The 17,164-nt window shown below is 41.5% G+C and overlaps 1 protein-coding gene across 3 annotated transcripts in view; it reads right to left on the bottom strand.

The window, feature by feature from the left end:
• svilc (supervillin c) overlaps positions 1–17,009 on the bottom strand; it is a 25,026-nt gene extending 8,017 nt beyond the window's left edge. Inside the window, exons 1-20 of one of the 3 annotated variants that reach the window (XM_061699576.1) lie at positions 16,923–17,009; positions 13,730–14,015; positions 12,987–13,100; positions 11,846–12,025; positions 11,736–11,770; positions 11,483–11,544; positions 9,293–9,438; positions 8,259–8,475; positions 6,948–7,336; positions 5,871–5,970; positions 4,223–4,255; positions 4,089–4,151; positions 3,007–3,081; positions 2,873–2,936; positions 2,723–2,806; positions 1,950–2,061; positions 1,049–1,209; positions 879–977; positions 673–809; positions 181–328 (exon numbers count right to left, since the gene is read on the bottom strand). In XM_061699576.1, coding sequence (XP_061555560.1) covers positions 181–328; positions 673–809; positions 879–977; positions 1,049–1,209; positions 1,950–2,061; positions 2,723–2,806; positions 2,873–2,936; positions 3,007–3,081; positions 4,089–4,151; positions 4,223–4,255; positions 5,871–5,970; positions 6,948–7,336; positions 8,259–8,475; positions 9,293–9,438; positions 11,483–11,544; positions 11,736–11,770; positions 11,846–12,025; positions 12,987–13,100; positions 13,730–13,956 — 2,446 coding nt within the window. In that variant the 5' untranslated portion in view covers positions 13,957–14,015; positions 16,923–17,009. Of the gene's footprint in view, positions 1–180; positions 329–672; positions 810–878; positions 978–1,048; positions 1,210–1,949; positions 2,065–2,722; positions 2,807–2,872; positions 2,937–3,006; positions 3,082–4,088; positions 4,152–4,222; positions 4,256–5,870; positions 5,971–6,947; positions 7,337–8,258; positions 8,476–9,292; positions 9,439–11,482; positions 11,545–11,735; positions 11,771–11,845; positions 12,026–12,986; positions 13,101–13,729; positions 14,467–16,922 lie in introns of those variants that run through there. The other 2 variants (XM_061699574.1, XM_061699575.1) reach the window with 2 other exon arrangements.
• Positions 17,010–17,164: the final 155 nt, after the last annotated feature.

The following is a 17,164-nucleotide window of genomic DNA, read 5'->3' on the forward strand; positions in this document are numbered from 1 at the left end:
AAAATAAAATCCTAAAACAGTGACTTTATCTGGATCTGCACCAAATTTTAACTAGTAAACCATCCAAATAACAAACTAACGAGCTAACTACCTCACCAACTAACTAACTAACTAACCGGATGTTCTCAAAACATAAGCTCTTTTAATAGCATTATTTGTGTTTGGTGGAAGAAAAAAAACCTCTGTAAGGTGTCCTTCCTCCCAGAATGTTCCAGAAGTCCGCAGCCAGGCTGCTGTCACTGTTCAGCCCCTCTTCCAGATGGACAACACAAGTGGCGTTACAGCCCAGCTCCTTGCGACTTTGAATGAAAGATGCCAACTCTGAGGCCTGAAGTACAAACATTAAATATTCAAGAATGGATTGTTATCCGTATTGGTATGGGAGACTCTCTCTCTCTGAAGGTTCTGAACGCCTGTTACTCCAGGTTTAGAAAAGCGTAATTGTCGTGGGTAGGTGCAGTAATCCCCTGTTATTGACTTCCCCCATTGCGGTTTATAATTGCGTGTAGAAGATGGTGCCAAAGGACTACCTTTCGATTGGACAGGACTTTAGCTGGTCTAATAGAACCTCCTACCCTCACTTAAACACAGTTCCATGGCACCAAGACGCCACAAGATGACGCCAAGGCACTTTGTAGTAGCGAGTCACAACTAGGTGTGTGAACACCGTACTTTGGCTCTCTCTTTGTCGTTAGCCGACTGTCCGCTCCACAGGATGCAGTCCTCGGCGGTGACCAGCAGGTAGCAGTCTCCGCTGTTCAAGGAGCTGGCCGAGGGCCGGGCCAGGCGGACCTGGACGGTCTGCCTTCCTGTCGGTGCAGACGGCTGTCAGTTCGAAGGTTGTGATGCAGATGCAGACCAAGAGGATGTGCGCTGACCTTTGATGAAGAGCAGCATAGGGCTGGTGAAGGGTGGATGACGCTCCCGTGGATTCGGATAGGAGCTGACGGAATTTGCCTTGGAGGAATTCATAGAATCTGGGAGGTGGGGGGACAAAAAAATTGAGGTGAGACTTCGGAAAGGAAAAGGGAATCCGGAAAGCGCTCACTCTTCTCAGTTTGGACACTCTGCTCGGCGGCCGTGTTTAGCCCCATGAAATCCTGCCTGACGTCCTCGCGGGCCGCTAGAGCCCGGAGAGGGTTTCGGGATCCCTGAGTACGCCGGGATGGGCGCACGGAACGTCGGTGCTCTGCCACAGCTGATGTCAGCCTGCCAACACATATTCAGCATACCAACAGTGAGCTTTTACACCAGGGAGAATATTCGCTTATTTTTGTGATTTTTCTGAAACGTACTTCCCGGAATGTTGTCACTTCAACATACTTCCCGGACACTAATTACTATTTTCCTATTAGCCAGGGCTTTATCGATGAGCTGAAAGATAGGTTTCACAGAAACAGAAATATTTGGCATTTGCAAATTCACCTCTCTCTATTATTTGCTGAAAAAAAACAAAGGCTATTTGTTGCCAAAGAAATAAAACTATGTCTTTGGTTTCATATTGTGGCATCAAGGAACTATGTTGAAGTGAGTTGAGGAGCTTCATTTAGACAATGGTAGTACTTTTCCAGCAACTTGTGAAACCTTGCTGCTAAAGAACTATGTTGCAGTGAGTTGAGGCGCTTCATTTAGACGAAAATAGTCCTTTATTGCCATCTTGGTGCCAAGGACTTATGTTGAAGTGAGTTGAGGTGATTCATTTAGACAATGTTACTGCATTTTTTCCCCAAATCAAATCATCTGTAAGATATTTCTTTTTAATGGTAATGTTGTAAGATGAGATAGACATAATATTGAAGTTTTTTGAGACCATAGTTTTTGGTATATTCAGGGTTCAAACTATTAAGATAGGGAATAAAAAAAAAAGTGGGGCAGGTGTGTCAACTATTTTCAGAGTTTTGCTATTCCGTAAGCCATGGTTCACTGTAGTATGTGTTTAAGTTGCTCACATGGGGGTATTGGTCTGGCAGAAAAGGTCCAGGTCTTGTCCTGCCTCAGAGGGGGCTCCACAGGGTGGGCCGGGGTAAAAACCATTCTCAGGTGTCACCTCTTCCTGGTTAACTGCTGAGGACAAAGCACTAGATGTTTACTATGTGCACACTGAAGGCACAGGTTTTAGAGATTTTAGACTTTTCGATTTTAGCCAGTCAGAAGCCAGAATTTACAGAAAAGGAACATCATAAAAACAACAGTGAATTGAAAAGGGAATCATACGTGTGAAATGACTCTAGGAAAAAAATTAAAAAAATAAATCACACTTTTGATTTAAAGTTCACAAAAGATTACATAATTTCATGAGTTTTATGGCCAGTCATCAAACTTCACCGCAGTGCTACAACCACACAAAATAACTAAAGCTAAATATTTTCACTATTTAGCATCCTTTATCTGACTAGTGTACATGATTTAAATTTTGTAGCCATTGTACAAAATCTCTTGGAAGAGTTTGTCTTCGAAGGACCTGGGGAAATGGCCAAATGTCAGACTTTGTGTATATTTTTCTGACATAGCTCGTCATAGACATGGCTACTAAATTTCATGTTGTTCAGTAAAATTAGCATGAGTCATATCCAAGACTCCTAACAAAGTTACATTTTGAATGAACACGCCTCTTAAAATCGGTGAAGATGAGGTTATGGGGGCTCAAAATGGTGATTAATTTGGCCCAAGAATAACAACAATGAAGAAAATCTACAAATCTCTTGTGGGCGTCTCCTCTCACCTTCAAATGAGCATGTTGGACCTTCAGCAGAGTGACTGTTGTTCTCACAGGTGTTATTGCTGTCGAATTGCAGACATTCAACACCTACACGAAATTAAAAAAATATGATCAGATACAAAAGGTCTATGGAATGTTTGACTGTTAACTCACTTGTCCTTTCTTGCGCCTTGATCAGCTGAGGCCACTCGTGTTTGATTTCGTCAGCCTGCACAGACTAAATCAATGTATTTGTTCGGATGAGAATGAGCCCAACCATCAAAAATACAAAATTTCAGCATTTTTACCTTCTGTGTCCACTGCGGTGGACTCTGATTCTTTGTCGGAGACGCCACTTCTTGTGCCTCGAAGGACCGATTGGTCTGGAATTTAAAGAAAACCAGGAATGGGTAAGCTTTTGAGCTCAAGGGCACATTTGAGTTTTAAAAATGACAGGTGGGCCAGGTAAAATGTGTAAAATATGTAATGCAGTTGTTCTAATAATAAAATAATTCATTTTCATTTTAAAATTCGGGCTAACAATTAGCATCGATAGTTGCAGTGTTAGAAACCCTGTCAAACGAACTCGAACTCTGGTCGGACAACACCCGTCCATATAGCTGGGACAGGGAAAAAGTTAGACTAAGCATGTCATTAACAGTATTTATTGAAGTCATTTAACTGCAATAAAGTAATTTAATTACAGTAAGTTAGCACCCATTATTTCTGTCACGTAATGTTGATTTGACCTAAACCTATGTCAGTGGCCAATCCTTGAATGCCCCCTAGAGGTCATTGGTGTTTTGACTTTTGTCTAAAATACTAGAGAATAATTTGAGCTGGGACGGCTCCAGCACGCCCGCATCCCTTGTGAGGATAAGCTGTACAGAAAATGGATGGATGGATGGATGGATACAGTATACAGTACACAAGTATATACAATAAATGAACAAGTTATGTAAATAGACACTTTGCTTGTGAGCGGATCGGTGACGGGTTATCTGATTTTTTTAAACTCGTTGATCGGTGATCGGCTCCAAAAATCTTGATCGTGTAAAGCCTAGTTCCAATATTTTAGCACAGTATTCATGATCAAACTTTTCATATTGTTACAGTGGCTTATAATAATTAATAATTAAGGATGAAAACCTCTGTCTTAAGGAAGAAAACCTCTGTCTTATTTTTGATTAACACTCGAGCCTACTACATTACTGTATTTTAATGTCGGGCAATTATGGTGGTACTTGGAGAGCCAAGTATTTTTTGAGGTGGTACTTGGTGTAAAACGTTTGAGAATCACTGCACTACATGAAATAAATGTTTTTCTTTTCCTGTTAATGTTTAATAATCTAATTCAAAATTGCTGAGATAATAAACATGCAGTCATTACCTGGTTGAAGCACATAACATACTGAGGTGTAGTGCGGGAATAGACCGAGGCATAGACCGGATCCTGGAGATAGAATAAGACATGAGATGAAGACATTAAAAGGTCAATGTATTTATTTCATGTTTAACACTCACCCAACACTGAGGCTTCACGCCATAGTTTTCTCCCTAAAACAAATAAATGAACACACATCCAGTTCATGTAGTTTGTGAATGGATTGTGGATGCTTGGGCTAACGTGTCTGCTTGCACTGTTTTTTCGAGCTTTCGTAAAAGCCGGCATCATTTCTGACTCGAACCTCGCCTGTTTGATTGAGAACTTGCCCAGCTGTTCATTTTGGATACAGAACATGAGGACTTTGATGGATTTGTGGATAAGGATTGATCAAAAAATAACGTGAGTACATTGTTAAATACTTCAATAAAGTACAACCGAAGTCAGTTTTCCTCCCACTGCCTTTTTAAAAACATTGTTTTAGCGTGCATGCATGCTACCGTATGTTTTAAGCTAGCGTATGTTTTACCATGCCTGTGCCCAATAATACGGTGCGCCTTATGTATGTGTTAAATACAGAAATAGACCCCGTAACTGAGACTGCCCCTTTTAAAACGGTGCGCCTTATGGTCGTGAAAATACGGTACCTGTTTGCGTATTTTTTGTCAATTGTTTTATTTTTATTTATTTATTTATTTTCGTGGGGGAACCAACCCTTAAAATGCTTACTGTAGATTTATCCCCGCTTATTCAATAATTTTTGGGGTTTAAAAAAAAAAAAGATGTTTTTATTATCATAGTCGTTAATTATCCCCTTTTTTTCGCTATTCGCGGTCCGGCCCAGTCCCTATCCCCCGCGAATAGCGGGAGGTCCACTGTACTCCCTGAAAACCCCACCCATTCGCTGTTTTTTGTGCTCAAGCCAAAGCAATAACAGTACAGTGGTGCCTTGAGATAAAACTTTACTTTGTTTCATGTCCACACCTGTAACTGAGAACACATCTCAAATCATCTTTCCAATTCAAATGAATGAAAATGCCATAAATCCATTCCACCCCCTCCCAAAATTGTTTTTGTTTTTTAATAAGAAAAATAGCACTCCATAATGCTGTGTTTTATAAAAACATACAGTAACCCATCCATCCAGCCATTCTCTGTACCGCTGGTCCTCACTCGGGTCGCCTGTGCGCTGGAGACTATCCCAGCTAACTTTGGGTGAGAGGTGGGGTACATCCTGCACTGGCCACGAGCCAATCACAGACATACATACATTAAATAGAGTTAAATTGATTGAACAGTTTTTGCCATATTTTTTGCTCCCATTCAATAGACATTGTGCTGCTACTTCTGGTGTGCGGGTACAGATATAATGAACACGGTCAGTTCTCAGTAAGTCGCCGTTATATTAGTCGTTCTTCCCAGAGGATAAAGAATATATGCCTGTGAGTATTGTTACATTACCTGTCTACACAACATTGTTTGTGTTCAAATATTCATTACTGAAAGTGTTATTGCACTGTGACACAGATGCTATTTTTTTTAACCTGTCAATGGTGTTTTGCATTATACACACACACATGCACACACACAAATTGAAAATATATATAATATATATGAATTTAAATGTAAATATAAATATATGTTGAATAGCGGGTCACAGTAGTCCAATTGAAGCCGCAGACACCGTCTTGACTGTCCCACCTGTTAACTGCTATTTTTTGGCTATAAATGTTGCAAAAATCCCAAAATTTTGGAGTCTGTGAAATTGTACACACACATGCTTCTTACCTTACTAGCACTACCATTAATCATGTGGTTGGCTTGAGCGCCACCATTCACCGGAGCGAGCTGAACGCATCCTGCTGTATCACCGTCTACATTATGGCGCCTTTTAGAAAAGATCACACAGAATATAGAGAGTAACATATGACATTATAGAGGTGGAATTTCATGGGACATTTTTACACTGGAAATGTATTAAAGACACATGGACGTCATTTTTGTCCATTTTCAATGACTATTATATAAGTAAGTAAGGCTTTAGCTTTTGAAAGGCGCATTAAGACTATCCAACCCGAGCCCGCTGGCTAGCCATCTCCATTTTGGGTGCTGTATGGGCTTGTCCTTCCACACCAAACCAATCCAAGCTTGCCTTTAACAGAAAGGGAACTTCCCCAAATAGTTGTGGTTGGATGTTGTCTGAAATGTCTTACTAAGATGTAGAATTAGACACTAACAGTTCTCATCCGACCTGATTAAATGATTAAGTATCCAAATAATGCTCATATAGAGGCATATCTCAATGAATTAGAATATGGCGGATAAATTAAATTATGACAGCAGTTCAACTCAACAAGTGAAAATCATTATATAGAGTAGATTCAATACACAGTGAAAATGTCATGATTTTAGTTTTTTTTAACCTGGTGGGATATATTCCAGTCACTGGAGACTTTAAGCAGATATATTTTCACTGCTCAAACATGTAATTAGAGTATGTGTAGGAAAGAAAGATGCGAGACAAAGTACCATCCATTTTTCCATGTCGTAGAAGTGGTAACTGATTGATAGTTGAGCGAGGAGTGGTTTCAGCGCATTCAGCGTTCAAGAGAAGAAATTATTGATTTTGAAACCTCATTTTATATACTTTGCGATTGTGTTCATCATTCAAATTTGGCAGCGTTGTAAAACAACACTGTTTTCTGTGATGTGTCAAATTTAAATGACAATTACAGTATTTTCACCTTGAATTTTAAAGCGACTTTATAGACACCATCTACTATATGAGTTTCATTTTTTAATTGTACTACTGAAATAAATATTCAAGTGAGACCTGCTCCTGTATGTTCTAGTATTTATTCCCACCTGCCAGTGTGTGTCGACAGCGCATGTGTCGGCGTGCAGGCGATGGTTTCCCGCCTCCATGGGGCGGCCGCCCGGGAGCCGCCACCCTCCCCCGCAGCCTCCCGCGTCCCTATCCACGCAGTCGCCACGTCTCCGTGTGAATTGGCGCCGTTGCCTTCCGCCCCGGAAATCCCGCTACGCTCCGAGTGGCTCCTCTTCAGGATCCCTCTGAGCCCGGGCTCCGAGTCACAGCACTGCATGGCCTGATTGGAAGCCGCTGGGCTGACGTCAGGTTTGGAGCAGGAGAGGCGCAGCTCGCTGGGCTTCAGGTTGATGGACGAGGCCTGCTGCCTGTCGCACAGGTGAGAGGACAAAGACAAGGCGGGGAGCTCCACGGGGCCTTTCTGCAGCTGAACACAAACACATTATAGATCAAAGTTATCATTCATCGCAACATGTTATACAGTGCAACCTTGATTGACACCTGCCCCAACTTCTGAGTTTTTTTTAATTACAAGCCATCCCTCGGTCAAGTATCTATTCTTTGTGACACAAACTTCACAACAAAGTGTGAAAGTACAGATAAAGTGTGTTTTATGCTGCAATTTCTGTTATTTGTGGAGGTATTTTGCCAATTTTGTTTTTCTAACAGGGGGTCTAAAGAAAGTGAGTGCTGAGAAGATTCTGCCCTCAGTGAGCATGCCGTGTGCAGTTTGGCAAATAGCAAACAATTTTTCAAAAAAAGATGCCCAGTGTGCGTGCTTCAAGCTGTTTATTGCCACTCCCGGTTGAAGTTTACTGTAAAACTAAACATAAAACAAAGAGAATTACACATTGTGTATTAACCAAACCACATAACTTTGTCATATGCAAGTCTGGTTGCTTAACAAATAATGCAAAACATCATAGACGGGCTAACGAAACGAGCATTGATCTTGCTCTAGTTACAGTATAACCATTTAGGGAACAGCAATTTGAATCCAAACAAATGTAGACAGAAAATATGTGCAATATGTACACACAGGCATGTATTCTTTATGCTGTTAAAAAAAAAGACTTATATTACTGCAGCTTAGTTGCAAAGCAAAAACAGTTTAATTCTGTATAGTCAATTTAATTATGTTTTTACTGTATGTTTCATACAGTACAATGTCGTAGAGTGTTATTTTTCATGTAAAAAAACTTACATTTTTTTAGGGTGTTTTTGGGAGTACTTGAAGGTATAAAAAAAACATTTCCATTGCATTGGAGAAATTTATTTGAGATACGAGTGATTTGAGTAACGAGCGTGGTCACGGAACAAATCCAACTCAAGAGACCGCTGTCACTTACCAGGCTGACTTCCTCCACCGTGATGGGCTGCGTGCGATAGCGGGCACCCTTCTGCCGCCGCCTTTCCGGGGCCCCATCGGCACTCGGCCCCTCGGTCAAGGAGAGTTTGTTAAAAAGAGCCAACTTCTCGCTCACGCTAAGCTTGCAACCCTCGTCGTCGGCCTCCGCTGGCTCCCCCTGGGGAGGGCGTGCCTCCTCTGGTGCGGCCGATGGTGCACTGCACACCACAAATACAACACACGTCTTAACGAGAAGAATAAAGTCTAATTAAAGGGTAATGTTGAGTATAGTCAGACAATTATTGTCAATTAAAATCATTCATGTTTTTCTAGACTAAGCACATTGATGAGGGAGCATTAGGGCCACAGTAAAAAAGAAAAAAGCAACAGCGATGCATGATGTAAATTGTAACTTCATGATGAAAACAAATTGGGCAGAAAAAAAGTTGTAAACTTATGAGAAAAGTCATTGTTTGAAGAAAATTCTAAATTTTATGCAAAAAAAAAGAAAGAAAGTTGGAATCCTACAAGAAAAGTACATTCTATTTGGCAAAGAAAATCACAAGAATAAAGTCATACATTTTCAAGTAAAAAGGTTGTAATCTAACTACAAAAAAACATTCAAGAAAAAAGTCATTTCAGACTTATTTTTTGAGGAAAAATACGAAACAAAGTCTTTTTTTGGGAATCTTTTAAGAAAAAAGCTTTTTTTTGGTCTATTTCTTTCAAGAAAGAAAGTCTGAATTATGCAAGAAAAAACAAATCAAGAAAATCGTAATCTTAATAGAAATCCTTATGGAAAAAAAGTTGTCATTTTACAAGAAACTTTGAGAAATAATAAGTTGTTATGTTAGAAGAATAGAAATCTTTTTTTCAGGGAAAAAAACGTCAAAATATTTCAGGGAAAAAGTTGCAATCTTACGGAATTAAAAAAACCTGCGAGAAAAAAATAGAACTATCTCAAAGAAACAACTTTATTCTTGTAAGATTACAGCTTTTCCTCTTATATAGTGTGTGTATATATTTATTTTTCACCTGACAGCCACCATCTCCTCACAAGTGATTGGCTGCGTGAGGAAGCGATGGTCGTCGCCCCGCCGCTGCCTGCGCTCATGACAGACGCTTCCGGATCGAGGTTTGAGGAAAGCCGAGGCCTCGGGGGCGGCCGTCTTCTCCAGCTCCTGCGCAGAAACATATTGACTGTATGAATAAGATTGGGCGGCACGGTGGCCGACTGGTTAGAGCGTCAGCCTCACAGTTCTGAGGTGTGGGGTTCAATCCCTGTCCCCGCCTGTGTGGAGTTTGCATGTTCTCCCCGTGCCTGCGTGGGTTTTCTCCGGGCACTCCGGTTTCCTCCCACATCCCAAAAACATGCATTAATTGGAGACTCTAAATTTCCCGTAGGCATGACTGTGAGTGCGAATGGTTGTTTGTTCCTATGTGCCCTGCGATTGGCTGTCAACCAGTTCAGGGTGTACCCCGCCTCCTGCCCGATGACAGCTGGGATAGGCTCCAGCACTCCCGCGACCCTAGTGAGGAGAAGCGGCTCAGAAAATGGATGGATGGATGAATAAGATTGACAGGTTCGAGCGGCAGCTCCTAAAAAGTCACAAAGGCGAGCACAATAATGGTTGTTCTATTTGGAAGGGTTGGGGACGCTGAGGGAAAGCAGTCGGCAGCGGGGCGACGAGGGTCACGGCGTAGAGTAACATGAGTCGCGCCGCGTTGGGTTACCCCCCACGGCCTGCTTCCACTAATAATAACCTGGCTGCCGTGGTTGTCAATGGCAACAGAATGTTTGGCGCATTTTCACCTTAGTGGCTAAAGCTGAGCGTGAAATGAGGTGCCGGAAGCCGCTTTCGCATCGGACCAAGCGGTGGAACTGAGTACAACACCTGTTGGGCAACATCACATCTTTCAACACCAGCGCAGTCTGCAGCGTCATAAGCGCACGTCTGGACGTCGAGATGAGCAGCTGGCGCGACAACTGCTGGAAATTTCCTACTCGCCATAGATCGCAATGTAACATTCACATCCCAACTCCTGAGTTCTTGCATCAACAGCGTTGCCTTGTTTTTTCCAGATATAAGCTGTCGTTGAGCCAATTTTTTGCTTTGATTTGGGAGAAATAATGTGAGATACAAGCACTGTAAAGTGGCAATAAACTCAAATCAATTGACAACAAGCAGCACTTGGGCAGATAGTGAACATTTCTACCAAAAAAAAGACTCCAAGCTGTTTACTGCCACTCTCAGTTGAGGTTTACTGTCAAACTACACGTTGTGTATTTCAAACAACTCCATACCTTTGCCTTACGAAACCTAGCCTGCACCTAGCTTAATGCTAACACATAATGGGAAACGACATAGATGGGCTAGTGAATAGCATCGGTATCGCGGTGACCTTGTGGAGTTGACTGTTTGGAGTATTACGTCATCAAACTTCACTGAAAACATTGCTCATCTGCGTAGTGTACTAAATCCAAATTTGGTAGCAATCGGAGAAAATCTCAAGGACATGTTTGTCTCTGGAGGGAGCCTGGAAATGGACAAAGTCACTCTTAGATGGCTGTTTCAAACCAAAATGGAAGACTTCCTCTGTGTTTTCAAGCATGCCTTCTTGAGACTTGTTTAAGTCTACTCATGATAGAAACGCCGACCACATTTTAAGGAGCTAAGTTAAGTAGCTTTGGGGGCTGCATTTTTTTAAAATTCCGGAGCGATGCTATCTCACTAAAATTTTAACAAAAATGACCCTAAAATATCAGTTTCACCAAAAATGGCTGACTTACTTTTTGGGGATAGCTGGTTGAGACTTTTTTTGTGGGTCTACTCATGATAGACATTAACCAAATTTTAATTGGCTAATTTTAACTGCCTCCAAGAGCTGGATTTTCAAAAAATTACAGGGAGATGCTACCAAACATACATTTTCACAAAAATGATCCAAAAATATCAGTTTCAAACCAAAATGGACGACCTTCGGTGTCTTTCTGGACATGGCTTCTTGAGACTTTTTTCTGGGTTTACTCATGATCGTCATACAGAATTTTATGTTCTTAAGTGGTGGGATTATTGGATGGCTGCGTTCATTGTGGAGTTAGAATGAAATGCCTCCTCTATTAATAAGATTGTGATGGCACACAAGTGAATGTGCTGTCCACAGTGCCCAGGGAGGTTTATGAATAGCAACGAGTGTCCGCTTTCAGAGACAAAACTGACTCACTTTAAATAAAGACATCTTGGCCGCCACGCTCATCTGGGCTCGTTCGTCTGTTTTCACATCGGCTGCGGAACAAGGAAAACAACAGTTTTTTTTTTTTTTTTTTACCTCAACTTCAAATGCCTTGCCCCATCTGTCCGATTTAATTATCAACTTTGGCTTTTAGCATCAAGGTTTACCCACCCGAGCAAATATGATATAAATATCATCCTTTTGGCCGCTCAGGTATCAGTGGTGACCATTAAATGGCATTTACCTTCACACATTTCCTTTTCCTTAGCCTCCACCAACCTAGAAGAGACCATAATATCATGTAAAACGACGCTAGGAGAATAACTTCATGGTCTCTCCCTGAGCTGTGCCTACCCGCCGCTCTCTTCCACCTCATTGGCCGTGATGGGCTGAGTCCTGAAGCGCTCGCCGTTCTTGCGGGCGCCACCTGGCCCGCCGGGAAAGTAACGCCGGGTGCGGCGACGGGCCCCGTCCGACGCAGGCTTTAAAGTCGGGTCCAGAGAGGACGCGGCTCGTGCCCCATCATCTGCACACCTAACACATAAACGGGTGGAGGGCATTGTAGCATTAGCCCCATGACCACCTAACAGTACACTTCAGTTCAGTATTGTCCAAATCCGAGAAGGGTTTTGAGACACTTTTGGGCAACCTTCACATGGGTTACCTACCACAGAAGTATGGTACCGAAAAGGGTATCACTAACAGTCACTGACGATGTAATGCGCACTCGGCTGACTTCCCCACTCAGTGATGGTGTGAATGTGAGGTTGAATGGTTGTCTTTCTCTATATGTGCATGTGTATTTCAAATCATCTTTCCCCAGTGAAATGGATGAAAATGCCGCTAATCCGTTTCAGTCTCCCCCACCCCCTAAAAAACTGTAATGTGTTTTTAATTTTAAAAAATAGCACTCTGCTCAGTCAAAGCAAAAATTGGCTGAACGACGGCTAGTACCTCAGAAAAAGTCAGAAGCCCAGGTCACTTGTATCTCGAGGCACCATTGTACTCGGTGAGCCCGACAAAAAAGAATGGAGCAGGCTGTGTGTTGGTTAATAAGACAAATGTTTCTCTTTTTCTATTTTAGTGTTTTTTGTGATGCCACCACAGAGGGATAGAACCAGACCATATAACGGGAAATGGAACCTTCCGGATTATAAGAAATGCTTCTGGATACAATGCGAGCAATAACTTTGATATCAGTTATAGTCACAAATTCATTTAAAAAAGCATGTAATGACGTAAATAGTGTATAGGTAAAAGCATAAAGGCTTAATGACGAGCGCTAAAAAAAAACTATACAAAAAAAAATAAAAATAAATCAACGAATCAACAAACTATCTATTGCTCTCCATTATGTCAGGCGTCTTCAAGGGGTGAGTCGTTTTACTGTATTTGTGTCTTATTCTACAGAGGGTGACTTTGACACTTGTATGACATGTTTACCCTTTAGGTAACAAAGCATATATGTAGTAAAACTAGTGTAAATGGCGCTTACAATTTGTCCGGCTCGGCTCCGTTTCCCGCCTGCTGCAGAAGAGCACTCCTCAGCTGGCCCACCGACACCCGAGTGCAGAGCTGCTGCTGCTCCGTTGTGTCCTGGGAATCCTGCCTGCAGCGTGAAGCAAGAGTTAGGGTGCAACAAAACATGTTATACGGTACAGTATGTATTGTTCATTAGGAGAAAAAAAAACTGTTGCAGCCTGAGTCCGGGGGGGTTTAATGTAGGTCACATTGATTCACACCTCTGAGTTTTAATGTGCAGAGCAATCAATGAATGTAAAGCAAATAGAGTATAACTTACCACACCAAGCTAAAACTCACATAGCCGTTAGGTCTTGTGGAGTTCACTCACAAAGAGTTTTTGTTTACTTGCAATGAAAATAAATCTCAAATGTTTCACAATTTAGCGTTGCCCAAATGTCTAATGTACCTGGTTCAAAGTTGGTAGCAATTGGACAAAATCTCAATGACAAGGCCCTTGGAAATGGCCAAAGTGAGCCTAAAATGGCTGTTTCAAACCAAAATGGCAGACTTCCTGTGGATTTTCAGGCGATGGCTTCCTGAGACTTTTTAGTTAGTCCACTCTTAATACACATGTATAGCACATTTTATGCTGCTACATCAAACTGTTTTTGGGGGCTGAGTTTTCTAACTTCTGGCATTGAAGTTTGCTGTTTCATGGTGAGTCATCAAAATTCACCAACATTTTCCTCCCACAAGCAAGGAGTCACGACTCACCTTGTCAGGCAGGTGGATCCCACGGAAGTGTCCGATCCATTCAGAACACCGTGTGTCTTGCCGTTGACGTTTTGGGAACCGGGGTCTCGTGCCTCCTCGCCGTCGCTGGCCCGTCGGGGGTCTACACACTCTTCGGTGTGTCCAAAACGCTCGTCCAGCTCCCGCCTCCTCTCCGCCTTGTAGCGAGCGATGCGCTCTGACCGGGGCTCCAGGACCAGGTCCTCCATTGCGTCCCGGGATGAGTCACTTCAGCTCTAAATCATGGCCATGGAGAATTTTCGGGGTCCTACAATAGAATTAAAGATGAAAGTTGACTGTATCCTACATGTAAGCTCTCCTGTCTCTCTCTCTCACTCTCTTCTGTAAGATGACCCTCAGCAGCGCCAACCTGGAATCTCCCATTGCACTGAAAGGCAACACCACTTTGGGCGTATGACTCTGCAGCTCTTTTCCGCCAAACTTTGAGTAACTTAATCTAGTGCCTCCTACACACAGCCCAACCACCATTATCACCTTCCTTTGGTATCCTTCCAAACTTTGCTAGCCAAGGAAGAAGGCAGCTACAAGCAAAATTGGGTTCTACAAGATTTGCTCTGGTTAGATGTGTCTTTTGGGTTTTTGTTTGTTTCTGGTTCATAAAATGTTGTCTAGGGCAAGTTAAAGCAAGAGGGCGACTATTTCAGTTAATTAGAAGCCCACAGAAAGTCACTTATGGAAAAGGCACAATAACAACTTATGGTTGGAGAAAAATGCGGGGAAATTCTACGTGTGTGGACTGACAGTTAAGAGGACATAATCCTGAATTATACATCGTAAAACACAACCAAGTCAGATGACATTATTTTTAAGTCTTCTGATTGGCTATTTAATCCTCCGAGGGCGATATTATGGAGTTAATGATTGTTTATCATTAACCAGAGTGGGCCCCTTTCGCGCATTTTGCTCCTATTCATCTTAAATTGTAAATGCCACTTCTAGGAAGTCTTAGTTCTGGGTACTAAAGAAAGGTTCTTGGACCTCAAAAAAGTAGATAAAACTGGTAAATTACCCAAAATTTAGACACTAATTCCTGCAGTCCAAACACACAACAGTCATCCAATAGTTCCTAGTTCTGGGCTTTATTTGGCGCCCCACAACCGGGGTTACTGTGTTCATAAATAACCAAAGAACTAGAGTTGTATTAAAAACGGATTAAAGGGAGTTAGTGTGAAAGCGCCTGATCATAAATTAAGATTACCTTGTTATTTACACGCAAATAAACGTGTTTGATTTAGAACACGTTTCATGGCAACGCGCTCATAACACCACTCAGGGCTGATACTTTAATCCACATTATAAATAACAGCGATCCAACACTTTGTATATCTGTGTGTGCGTGTGTGTGTGTGTGTGTGTGTGTGTGTGTGTGTGTGTGTGTGTGCGCGTGCGTGCGATTCCCCAAACTGTGGCTGTCAGCATTCCTAATATTTTAGCCGCCGTGCAGGAAGCACAATAGAACAAAAGAGGCATGAGCCGCGGACTTAGCACCCCGACCAGCTAAAGCTTCGGTTTATAGCACAGTTCACAAAATATATACTTAATACAGAGGATAACAATAGTGCATAATGAAACACTTTCTATGTGAGTCAAGAGTGAAAAGAACGTAAATGTGCTGGAGACAGAAAAGGAAGCTATTAACTGGTCGCCATGGAGATGACAGCGTGAACTCACCTCCTCGCAGTACAGACAGAGCTCAAGCATCCATCGTCGCCTTTACGTTTGCAGCTACAGTATAGGCGAGTGGCCAAAATGTCATGTGACCAGCTGAGGGAAAGTCGACGGGAGAACGGGGACGAGGTGGGGGACACCACCGAGGTTCAAAGTGGACGACGCGGGGTTAACTTTGGGACGGGAGCCACAGAACTCTTGTTAACTTTTACAGGAAAAAAGACTTCAATCAACACGATTTTCCCACTTTTACCCATCGGTCAATAATAATAATGGACAAATAATCAAATGCGCCTCTAAATGTCAGTTAAGCCAGCAATCAAAGGATTAACTTCATCTCAGAGTTTTTCCTGAAGTACTCAAAATGGAGAGGATCATGAAGCATCAACACCGTGCTTCTGGAATGTACTCATTCATGAATTAATGTTACACAAACTACATAAGTTAAATTATTCAACACAAACAAACCACCTCCACATAAGGCTCGTCAATAATATAAGATAGCATACTCGCAAAAATAACATAGTAGCACAAACTAATGTGACATCACATATGGAAATACAAATAAATAATAAATATTTACACAAATCTACACAAATTCCCAGACCTCTTGTATGCCAAATGCCAATCTGAAGGGAACATTTCTTGTATACTTAAATAGAAAATATTTAATTAATTTAACTTTGTATTATTTTACCGTTATTATTTTTATTATAATTGTATTGTAATTCTATTGCTTGTAGCTTGTTTTATGCTCGATATTATATAGAGCAGTTTGTTACAGCTGTGGTTATTAAACTGCTCTATAAATATATTTGAGTTTGTACCATTTACTATTAGCATTAGTGAACTTCTTTTTCAGTTAGTTAAAAAAATTATACTACAGTTAGTTATGACAGCATTATACCGTTGTCATTAGTCATTATTAAAGACTGAGTACGGTGTCATTGTTACAATTTATATAGCATTTAACTTATATTTTTTATTTGTATAGGTAAGAATGTTAAAAAGGCACTTAAGCAATACACTTAAGATTGTGACAGTCAGATGTTTTAAAAAGGTAAGTGGTTTTACTCTATTTCTGTTTAACTGTATTTAGTTGTATTGGCACATTTTAACACTGCAATGACAGTTAAGAAAGCTAGAAAGTGATTTTAAAGAGACTGTATAGTTAATGAAGGATTACTTAAGGACACTTTAAATTATTAGCATAACAAATCAGGTTTATAAACTATTGTCGTGAACAACAAAACTGAATATTCCATCCTTGACGGCATTTCAGTTGCTTTGCTCACAAAACCGTATCCACAAGCAGGTGACTTCACAAACACTTCACAGATCAGATCGGCGCCGGTTGAAAAGAGCATCCAGATCGATACAATGCCAAAAACAGAATAGTAATTTACATCCACAGCAATTTATTCAAATTCTTAATGTGATACCCCACTACTCTAGGCTTTTTATGAAATAAAAAACAGATACTTACATGCGTCCGGCAAAAGCAGGCACAAACTCCTCACTTGGGCTAGCCAGCACTTGACGTTGACAGCTTGCTCCAAAAGTAGTCAGCCCCTCTCTAGGGGAGGTGGGTGGGGGGTTAACAGCACACGTGGATGAAGAGTAAAAATAGACGGACAACCTGTGGCGTGTCTATCCATATTTACGTGAAATATGCAGGAAAAAAACAGCAAAAGTGACTGTAATGACTACAATAGTTTAAGGGGGTCT

Source organism: Phycodurus eques, chromosome 16 (assembly GCF_024500275.1).
Source record: "Phycodurus eques isolate BA_2022a chromosome 16, UOR_Pequ_1.1, whole genome shotgun sequence".
Classification (NCBI taxonomy): domain Eukaryota; kingdom Metazoa; phylum Chordata; class Actinopteri; order Syngnathiformes; family Syngnathidae; genus Phycodurus; species Phycodurus eques.